The sequence below is a fragment of the Tachypleus tridentatus genome, chromosome 12 (genome assembly GCF_004210375.1).
Source record: "Tachypleus tridentatus isolate NWPU-2018 chromosome 12, ASM421037v1, whole genome shotgun sequence".
Classification (NCBI taxonomy): domain Eukaryota; kingdom Metazoa; phylum Arthropoda; class Merostomata; order Xiphosura; family Limulidae; genus Tachypleus; species Tachypleus tridentatus.
This window is the reverse complement of record NC_134836.1, coordinates 130,372,067-130,383,457: the sequence shown is the minus strand read 5'-3', so window position 1 is coordinate 130,383,457 and position 11,391 is coordinate 130,372,067. Positions and strand designations below refer to the sequence as shown.

The following is an 11,391-nucleotide window of genomic DNA, read 5'->3' as shown; positions in this document are numbered from 1 at the left end:
GAAGGTTTTGTTCTATGATGAGAAAAAATTTAACCTGAATGGTGCAGATGGCTTCCAATGTTACTGGTACGATAAGGACATCCCACCGGAGACATTTTCTACACGGCACAGTGGTTCCATCATGATCTGGGGTGCTTTCTCCTTCCATGGAACAATGGAGCTTCAGGTTATACAGGGGCGTCAAACAGCAGCTGGCTACATTGGCATGATGGAGAGAGCATCCTTATTGACTGAAGGCCCTCGCTTGTGTGAAAATGACTGGATCTTTCAGCAGGACAACGTTGCAATCCACAATGCCCGCAGGACAAAGGACTGTTTCATGGCGAATAACGTGATTCTTTTGGACTATCCAGCGTGTTTACCTGAACTAAGCCCCATTGAAAATGTTTGAAGGTGGACGGCAAGGTACGTATATAGAAATGGATGTCAATTCCAAACAGTGCATGATCTTCGTGGAGCCATCTTCACCACTTGGAATAACAATCCAGCCAGCCTTCTGCAAACGCTTATATCAACCATGCCAAAGGGAATTTTTGAAGTTATTTGCAATGACGGTCGTGTAACTCAATACTGAGACCTCTTGTTGGGCATTTCCTACCCTGTTTAGGACTTCTTTTTGGTATGGTCTTAAACTTTTGACCAGCTAGTATTTAGGCTAATTTCATAGTGTTCACATTTTCTCTAGTAAACATTAAAAAACTTTTTATTTTTATTTTCCTTTTTTTTATTTTTATCTTTCGAAGCTCTACTCAAATAAGTGGTTGAGTCTAACAACGCAAAATGCATATTTTTTCTTTATGTTCATTGGCCTTAAGATTTTGGCCAACAGTGTATATATCACCTGAATAACCGTTGAAGAACATAGTTGTCGACATCTATGCGCAACGTAAAATGTTGATTAATACCATTCTTGGTCATTACAGGCATTATCTTTTTATTTTTCTCGAAGTGGAATGCTTAGAATGAAATCAGCTCAACAGTTTCCTAGACCACGTTTTGAGAAACCATCACATATGCAGAACAAAGAGAAGCTTCAGAATAAATACTATTATATTACAAGAAGATAGAAACGCATCGTATATTTATATATATGTAAAATATATTTTTGTTTAGTTTTTTTCATATTTTTATCATGGAGTAGCTGAATTCGTAGATAGGATTTTAACTCAAAGAGAAAAAAATGCTTTCCCCAAAAAAAACTTTGCTACGACCAACACTCCGTTTAGTTTATTTACATTCTACCATAATATAAATACATTTAACAAACATAAATACTGTGTTGTTGTCGTCCGGTAATACAGCGGCAAGTTCACGGATTTACAACGCTAAAATCAGGGGTTCGATTCCCCTCGGTGGACTCTGCATATAGCTCAATGTGGCTTTGCTGTAAGAAAACACACACACACACAAATTGGGTTGACTGAAGGATAACATAAGAAACAAACAAATATGGTAAGAAAATTGTATAAAAAATAAAATTATTGACAGCTAAAAAAGTAATATAAATTGACAATACAAAAATACCCAAAACAAGTACGATATACTTGAAAATATGCCTGTAAATACAAAACAAACATATAAATATTCATTTTTGTCGGAACGAAAGGTATTTCGGAGGGATTACCTCCCCCACTTTACAGGCTGTGAACAAATTTTTAAGGTTTCATTTAAAAGTATCAAACTAAACTGGTTTTTTTTTTCGTTTTTATTCAATTAACTTGTTTCGAATATTTTTGTATTTACGTCTTATTTCATGTTATTTCTTTATGTCGTTAGGGCTGCTATGCTGTTTTATACGTTTAAGGTTTATGTTATAATTTAGTTCATCATCCAGATTTTTGTTCAAGTTTGCCTGTTATAAATAATATTGTAAGAACATAATTACGTTATAATTGATAGTTTCGAACTTTTTACTTTTTAAATGTAGTGAGCTTAATAGTTTGATTACGATTTTGAGCAATGTAAGTGCATCTTTCATGTTTTTAAACCTGTTAGTAGAATATTAGGCCTAGCAACGTTGCTAGGCCTAACTACTTTTTGTAAATTGTAGCGGTTAGTGTTTAGTAAATTTGTGTTAAAAAGTCACGCATACTACATTTTCTATTTAGTATTCCTTATAATTTGTTCATTTTAAATTCTAACTCAAAAGTATGTAAAAACAGTATTTCAGGTCATAAATAAGTGTAACTTGTATTTGTTTCCTATATTGCCATAAGCAAATCTGCAAGATTTTTCAATAAGCCATAGTCAAAGTATTTCACTCTCCTAACAAGCTATTTCATTGTTGTAGTAAAAAACAAAAACGTAACAGTGCATCAGTGTGTAATGATATTCAGTGTATTATTTCTAGCAGCCTGCATGCACTTAGTCTCTTAAGTTAAGCTTTGTAGTTATATAATTTACTGCATTAAGTTAGATGTTATTATTATTATTAGTTCATTTACAAGATTTTTAGGTTTTTGTTGTTGTGTTTATTGTACTGAAATGGCTGAAGTATGTAATCAATATAAACAAACTTCCTTACACAAGAGAAAAGTCAAATTTGAACTTGTCTCCAATACTGTCTAACGTCACTCTTCCAATTCATACAATAAGTTTACTGTTGTGTGCATCTCATGTTATTTTTAAAAATGACCAATGATACAGCTGTTTTTAACAACCTACAGTTCATCCAAAATCAGGCAAGTACATTCCTATAAAAGGAAGCTTGAAATAAAAAACACACCATCTTCAAATTTTAAGGTCACCGTAGAAAAATAAATGAAGCCAAAATATGGGGATGTGACTGAAGAGGCTCTTTATGGTTTCATTTAATATCAGGACTCTTAACATGATAAAATATTTCTAAATTGATATATGTTGTGTGTTTATAATACTTTTGTGATAAAAGTCAAATCAGTTACAATTTAACACAATGGTTTAGAATGTCAAATGTACAAGTATATAGTATGGTAATAATTATTAAGACAGCAGAACATTCAAAAAAGTTTATACAGTAGATGGACTGTCAGGTTAATAAGTGGTAACATTAACTGGATATTTATACTGATCTGAAAACAACATAAGGGTTCAACATAGATTTGATTTCACACACATTTCTCACAGTTCAATAAACATTGTTTTTGTTTTTTTCTAAGCATGTGCCTAGATAGTCAGTTTAGTAGTGATGAGACATTTGTTAGAAGTTGGAAGCCTGTATACATAGTTTTTATTTCCACTAATTAGAACATGTCTACAAGTTTTGGTTACCCTCATGATTAAGTGTAAAATATAAAGCTTAAAGACATCTAACCCCCAAAAGTTAACAGTCAACTAAATGTACTGGACTAATTGTAGTCTAAAAAGGACAATGATTATTGTAAATTTAAGTGCCACTGTAACATCACAGTTACTGAGTGCTTTTAGTTCGATGTAAATAAATGTTATATATCTTAGAAAACTGTAACAATATACTAACATAGTGTATAACAAAAGTGTTTCAAAATGTACATCACTGTCTCAAAGTAGAAAAACAAAACCATGTTCACAGGTCAAGTTTATTTAGACAAATCAAGTTTTCAACCACTAATATGTTAGAAAACGGTCAACAATTCCACTGCTCTGCCACGGTGTACATGCACGTTTCAGAACGTTTTGTATCTTTTGTTAAGTCTGAAGTGACAGGAAGCGTAAAACCTACAATTTAGGATGGATCTTATTTAGATTCTTACTTCTTTCTAGCTGCCTTCAAATATGGATAAGATCTTACATTATAAAATAAACTTGTATTTCAGATTGATTTGGGTTATTTTTAAAGATCCTAGGATGATAGGACTGATGACAACTGTTGAATTAAGTTTTGTATCTTGTTTGTATTTTCTAAATTTAGAAGAATGTCAGGACGTTTGTCGGAAGAGGTTTTAAAGTTGTTTATGTTTTTAAGAACAAAACTGAAACTGTTATGACATTAAAGTCATAATATCAAGACACAATGAAAGATATCTTTATTACATATTTCATCCAACTAGTTGTACAGGGTGTTTGGAAAGTCACTGTGCAGTTTTGAAAGCAGTGATAACTTAGTCTATTTCAAGCCAGCAAGTGATAGTGGTGTTTAGAAACAAAATAAGAAGGATCCAGGCCTGTATTGATGCCAACGGGGGTCATTTTCAACATTGTTTATAATTGTAATTCATATTTACCTCCTGTATTCTATATTGAAACATGTCTGTTAATAAATATATAAGTGCATAGCGACTTTCCGAACACCCTGTAGTAACACTAGCCCTGATGATGGTAACTGTGTTACTGAAACTGTTGTAGTAGTACTAGCCCTGATGATGGTAACTGTGTTACTGAAACTGATATAGTAACACTAGCCCCTGATGATGGTAACTGTTGTAGTAACACTCGCCCCTGATCATGGTAACCATGTTACTGAATCTAACCCTGTTACTGAAATTGCAGTAGCACTAGCCCTGCTGATGGTAACTGTTGTAGTAACACTAGCCCTTGATGATGGTAACTGTTGTAGTAACACTAGCCATGATGATGGTAACTGTTGTAGTAACACTAGCCATGATGATGGTAACTGTTGTAGTAACACTAGCCATGATGATGGTAACTGTTGTAGTAACACTAGCCGTGATGATGGTAACTGTTGTAGTAACACTAGCCATGATGATGGTAACTGTTGTAGTAACACTAGCCGTGATGATGGTAACTGTTGTAGTAACACTAGCCGTGATGATGGTAACTGTTGTAGTAACACTAGCCGTGATGATGGTAACTGTTGTAGTAACACTAGCCCCTGATGATGGTAACTGTTGTAGTAACACTAGCCCCTGATGATGGTAACTGTTGTAGTAACACTAGCCCCTGATGATGGTAACTGTTGTAGTAACACTAGCCCCTGATGATGGTAACTGTTGTAGTAACACTCGCCCCTGATGATGGTAACCATGTTACTGAAGCTAATCGACGAAACATTTTATTAAAAAAATTTTCAGTGTGCCAAAAATGTTTTTACTTTAAATGTAGTAGCACATTATGTTTATAAAGAAATGATTATAACATATTAAATGATCAAGGACTTTGGCAGAAAAAAACTGAAACAACTAAAAATGCCATAGATACCAGCATACTTTTTTTTTTAAAGAAATAAATGTGAAGTCAGAATATTAAATCACATGGTACAGCTGGAATTATAACTGTTAAAAAACTTTCAGTAACTAGTGACGTGTGTAAATAACTTTACCCTAAAGTTCATAAAAATGTGGTAAAAACAAGCTATTAAAGCTGTTGAATTTCTTACAGCATTAAAAATGAACTTATGTCTGTGTCAGATGCTGTAGTTAATTTGTTGCTCTGTTTCTAATATTGCAGAGCAACAGATAGTGTATAATAGAGCTGAGAAGTGTAACAGTTGCTACCCGTGCTTAGAGCTGAATGTCTGCTAAGAAGAACTGCTGAAAGAACACTTTCTCAAAGTTACAGCTCCTTCTGTTTCTAAGTACGGAATGGCCGAAAGCGATAACTCCACTAGGAATGGTAGTGATGACATCTGCCGTGATTTTCTACGCGACGTGTGCAGACGGGGGTCAAACTGTAAATACAGGCACCCAGAACCTACTAAAGAGACCGAGGAAAAGGGAAGTGAAGATATTAAATTCTGTCGTGACTTCCAGAATAGAGGATGTCGACGAGCAAACTGTAAGTTCATGCATTGTACCAAGAGGGAAGAAGAATATTATTTGAGTACAGGGAAACTACCAAGACTTGTACAGAATGCTTTGAGAGATCATAAAAGTGAGGTTCCAGTTTGCAAAGACTTTTTGAGGGGCTTTTGTAAGCGAGGAATTTACTGTAAGTTCCGACACTTGACGCCGGGAGAATATAGTATGGAAATGTGTGGAGAGGTTGGGGCACCCATTATGGGGGAGCCCGAAAACTTCGAGTTTGACTTTCAGCCAAAACTTAAACGACAGGCCTTTGATGATGGTTTTGGATCGGGGGTGCTGTTGCCCACTCCTGGTCCTGATCGAATGTCTGACATGCACATGTTGGAAGAGGAAAACATTATTCTCCGGCGTAAAGTAGAGGAACTGAAAAAACAAGTTACAGAATTAACCTCAACTGTTGAGTGCCTGCTAGAACAAAATGCACAGTTACGTGCAAGCAAACTGTCACTTATAGAACTGTCACCTAATTCCCACACCTCGTTTCCAGATGGTGGGCCGATGGCTGGCCAACCATAGTAACTTCTACACACAAAACCAACTTGACATATTGAACATGTTAAGATTTCCATCATGATTTTTTTGTAGTATGTTGAGTGACTGGTACTTTTCAGACTTGTTTATGCAGCTGTTGATTTTATAAATTAATTCAACCACTGTTTGCAGTAAATACTTCCATTGTTTTTGTTTAATTTCTATTTTACAGTATTTATCTTTTATGCTAAATCACTTGTAAACATTTAAAACCTACTATCTTGACAATTTTCCTGAGAAAAGGATATTTTAGTTATTTCTGGTCAATAAAACTGATGCATACATCTCTTTGCTGTTGTTTTCTTAATTAGTATTATGAAAATATATGCAAGTTGTCTGTGCTGGTACAGTAGATTTTTATAAACAAATGACAGATGCGTGAGAACCTATCTGTGAAACCCAAATAGTTGTGCACTAAACCATTTAATTAGCACATAAAATAAGTCATCGAGTGAATTTAAAATATAAATTTTATTCAACGTGGAGAGTTATGCTAATTCCATCTATTGTTACTGATGTATTGAATGTTTATGTTGGTAAACACTTTCACGTGACTATTACTGAATAGAGTATTTTGTCTGTTTTAGTGGTGGACAGTATTTGTTGCGACATTCTTTCACTTAATGTTTTCTTTGTGTATAGGTTCCATTTGTGTTATTAAATGTTCAAATTTCATCTCATTGTAAATGCAACTGTACCACTGTCAATAAACTTTCTAAAGCTGTGTTACTGTGTTGTGCCTTGTAAATAAACTTCACTACAAAAGGTTTAGAATTATTTACCATAGGAAAATCTCCTAATGATATTTGATTAGAGACAACAATTCAAGACATCATTTTACTGTAACTATTTGGACCGTTATTGTAGATGTTTTTAGGGGTTGAAGGTGTAATATTAACGATCATTGACAGCTTTCTGAAAGGAAAAACATGATTTTTTTTAACATGAACAATTTAAATGCTGTTTTCTAAACAACATTTTCACACATCAATTAACAGTGAGTTCTTACATGTAACAACACAACCATAATTTTAAAGTATATGGAAAAATGTTAGTGGCTGCCATAAGAGAAGGGAAAGACATTTAATAGCTGTATAAATTAAAATTAGCTGTACCTGTAGTAACATTATCTCACTGTCTTGGCAACTAAGATTCTTTACCTGTGTGACAGTGAATAATAGTTGTACTGTTATTTGTGTATAGATAACTGCTGTACATTAAAATAGAAAAACCATGTAAGTAACTTAGATATGTTCTTAAAATCAACTCTATAAAATTTTAATAATACCTTATATGAAATAAGATTATCAACTTAACATGATATTCTAGTGTAAGACTAGCACTCCATTAAGATGATCAACTTAACATGATATTCTAGTGTAAGACTATCACTCCATTAAGATGATCAACTTAACATGATATTCTAGTGTAAGACTAGCACTCCATTAAGATGATCAACTTAACATGATATTCTAGTGTAAGACTAGCACTCCATTAAGATGATCAACTTAACATGATATTCTAGTGTAAGACGAGCACTCCATTAAGATGATCAACTTAACATGATATTCTAGTGTAAGACTAGCACTCCATTAAAAGTCCATTATTTACTGTTTTTACTACTTTTGAGTGAAGTTAAAAGTATAGATAAAGTACATTGGGATAGTTCCATCCATCTAAATGATAAGGCTCATTTTAAAAGTGCTTGTACTTATCAAGCTTAGAGACTGACTAGCTTGTGAGATGAAACACACAATACTCATGTACAAGTTAACATCTTAAGGTGCAAAGTTTACTACAAACTACTATGTATTGCTACTGGTAGCAGGTGATCTGTTTTTAAAGAAACAAAACATGCTAGAGGTAATAAAAAGTTAGTAAGAATAAAACTTTCTGTCCACTGGGTTTCATTATTTATTGTATTTCAGTTTTATAAATAAAGTGGATTAAGAACATCACTATTAGTGTATCTATATTGAAAATATGTATAAACAATGTGTGAAACACAAATCTTTGAAAATAAAATTGTTATAGAACTAATGTTTTACTAGTTATGAATACAGTCAGTGTTTCTGTTTTTGCCCTAAATATACCAGTACATATGTATACCTACATAATGAAAGAGTAAACTGAAGAATACTAACTTCTTGGCACGCCCCAAATCGTTCCTAGTTGATTAAACCACGTCTGATAGGACCCAAGCCTAGGGTGAGTTACAGGACAAACAAACTTCTATATATAGTACAGTATGACCCTCGTATATGTACACATTCTTGTTTACATATGTAAAGTAATTAATGAGGTAACTGGTTTCTTGATCCTTCTAAACACAGAAATGTTATCGTAATTATCCTGTAAGATGTTCAAGAATAAAAACTGAAGTGAGAATTTTAATGGACTGAAACTGAGAGTTGGAAGAAACAGCAAACGACATGTTAGTTTCTCTACTGAGGCATTCTTCATAAGTGTTCGGGTTAGAGTTGCTATGTCAGTTGAGAACCTTTCTACAGTACTCGGGTTAAAAACAGTGGTTCATTTCCCAACACGGTGGATAGCTCGATGTGGCTTTGGTATAAGACAAACACACCAATGGCAGCAATCGGGAAGTAAAATCTGACCATTAGTAACTGATAATGGGAAAGATATGTTTGACTGGCTCCACTCAAATCATTTGAAGTAAATTACCCCATGCTTGTATTGTTTAAACAGCTGCTGGTGGTGTAATAATGTTGGGAACCTTTTAATAACATTGGTTGGAATCTTGTAAATATGAATAACGAGGGCTGTTCAAAATCGTGGACTGACGCCATAAAACAAAATGTACTTTATTTAGAAGTTACAGGTCTGGGACCTCTTCAAAGTACTCTCCTCCCGACACACACACTTATCCCAACGGTGTTTCCACTTGTTGAAACAGTCCTGGCACGCTTCTTTGTAATGTCCTCCAGCTCCTTCATTCGCATTTGCCTTAATCTCGGAATCATCTCAAATCTTCTTCCTTTCAAGGGTCTTTTGAGTTTGGGGAACAAGAAAAAATTGCAAGAAGCAAGATTAGGTGAGTAGGGGGGGTGGGGAAGAACAGTGATCGAGTGTTTGGCCAAAAACTCACGAGTTCTGAGGCACAAGTTTCGCAGCAACGTGGTGCATCTTCAATTTTTCGATCAAAATCTCGTAACAAGATCCAACTGATATCCCACACTCTTCAGCAAGCTCCCTGACAGTCAGACGTCGATTTGCCCGCACCAGGGTGTTGATTTTGTCGACATGTGGGTTGTCAGTTGACGTGGAAGGACATCCAGGACGCTCATGATCTTCAATGGACTGTCGACCATCCTTAAAATGTTCATGCCACTTGAAACATGCCGTACTCTTCATAGCAACATCACTGTAAGCCGTGTTAAGCATAGCAAAAGTTTCAGTCGCAGATTTTCCTAATTTAACACAAAATTTCACAGCAAGTCATTGCTCCTTTAGGTCATTCATTCTGAAATCCCACAAATGAAAAAATCGTACTTCACTTAAAACCGCGTAGCAAATACACAAATGGAGATATCTGCAATTGGGAAATGGCCTCGTAATCAGCTGATTCAGGAACCTAGCGACACCAAGCGGATTCCCCTGGAACCAACTGGAGCCGCGCAATTCAAACAGTTCTTGTATTTTTTTAACAGACCTCATATTGTAGCCAGTGTAACAATACAAATCTGAAGGACTCTCCCAAGATAAGATTGAGACATAACTGAATTAGTGTTATAGCTATACTAAACAGCTATTTAGATAACAATATTTGTCAATGGTGTAAATTACGAAATAATATTGAATCTCGCTGATGTGGTGCAAAACAACGTGCATTATAACATTGGATATAAAGTGTGTGTACTTGCTGTTATATGTACAGGATAGATAATCTATATTAAAATGTTCAAGCTGAATTCGTTTGTGAAAGTTTAACTCAATATTGTACTCTTGACCAAATTGATTAAATGTGGTGTATTTTATCATGGAAGAAACCTTGCATTGAACCAGGGTAACTACGTGAACTGTTGTTCTCTTTACAATACAATTAGAGCCATAACCTCTAGATTCACCTAAACAATCTTTATGGTTCACCGCTATTGTCATCCTCACATAACTTGTCACATTCAGCAATTGTTTCCCTGGATGGTAGCATGTATTAGTTATTCCAAGAGCAACAAAGATAGCTCAGATCGTAATCAACGTATCGGCTTTCACGAGTGCGAATTGTAAGAACAATCCGCCATGATGGTATTTTCTGAAATGTGTTTGAAAAGCCTTATAGTAATTTCCATATCTTTAGCCAATATAATAACTGTATTTCAATCTAATGGCACAACATCAGTTTAAACTTGAATATATCAATAATTGCATGAACTGTACTTCTCAACAAATGAGCTTTCTATATCTTGTGGAGTCCGTAAGAAAAGGGTTATCCTATCTCAATGTTAGATTGGGCCATTATCTAATAAACATGAACTGTACTTCTCAACAAATGAGCTTTCTATATCTTGTGGAGTCTGTAAGAAAAGGGTTATCCTATCTCAATGTTAGATTGGGCCATTATCTAATAAACATGAACTGTACTTCTCAACAAATGAGCTTTCTATATCTTGTGGAGTCTGTAAGAAAAGGGTTATCCTATCTCAATGTTAGATTGGGCCATTATCTAATAAACATGAACTGTACTTCTCAACAAATGAGCTTTCTATATCTTGTGGAGTCCGTAAGAAAAGGGTTATCCTATCTCAATGTTAGATTGGGCCATTATCTAATAAACATGAACTGTACTTCTCAACAAATGAGCTTTCTATATCTTGTGGAGTCCGTAAGAAAAGGGTTATCCTATCTCAATGCTAGATTGGGCCATTATCTAATAAACATGAACTGTACTTCTCAACAAATGAGCTTTCTATATCTTGTGGAGTCTGTAAGAAAAGGGTTATCCTATCTCAATGTTAGGTTGTGGCCATTATCTAATAAACATGAACTGTACTTCTCAACAAATGAGCTTTCTATATCTTGTGGAGTCTGTAAGAAAAGGGTTATCCTATCTCAGTGTTAGGTTGTGGCCATTATCTAATAAACATGAACTGTACTTCTCAACAAATGTAAACTTGTTATG

General features: G+C 34.6%; 1 protein-coding gene across 2 annotated transcripts; it reads left to right on the top strand.

The window, feature by feature from the left end:
- Positions 1-1,748: 1,748 nt before the first annotated feature.
- LOC143234696 (zinc finger CCCH domain-containing protein 10-like) lies at positions 1,749-8,287 on the top strand. 2 transcript variants are annotated; one of them, XM_076472254.1, is made up of 2 exons: positions 1,749-1,869; positions 5,365-8,287. In XM_076472254.1, exon 2 carries the CDS (start codon positions 5,499-5,501, stop codon positions 6,234-6,236), a length of 738 nt encoding a protein of 245 aa, XP_076328369.1. In that variant the 5' UTR covers positions 1,749-1,869; positions 5,365-5,498; the 3' UTR covers positions 6,237-8,287. The 2 variants fall into 2 exon arrangements, with proteins under 2 accessions (XP_076328369.1, XP_076328368.1); XM_076472253.1 differs by having other exon boundaries at positions 1,776-1,961.
- The last annotated feature ends 3,104 nt before the right edge of the window (positions 8,288-11,391 follow it).

Excerpts from the sequence above, each read along its gene's own strand:
- LOC143234696 (XM_076472254.1), top strand. The coding sequence starts at position 5,499 with ATGGCCGAAAGCGATAACTCCACTAGGAATGGTAGTGATGACATCTGC.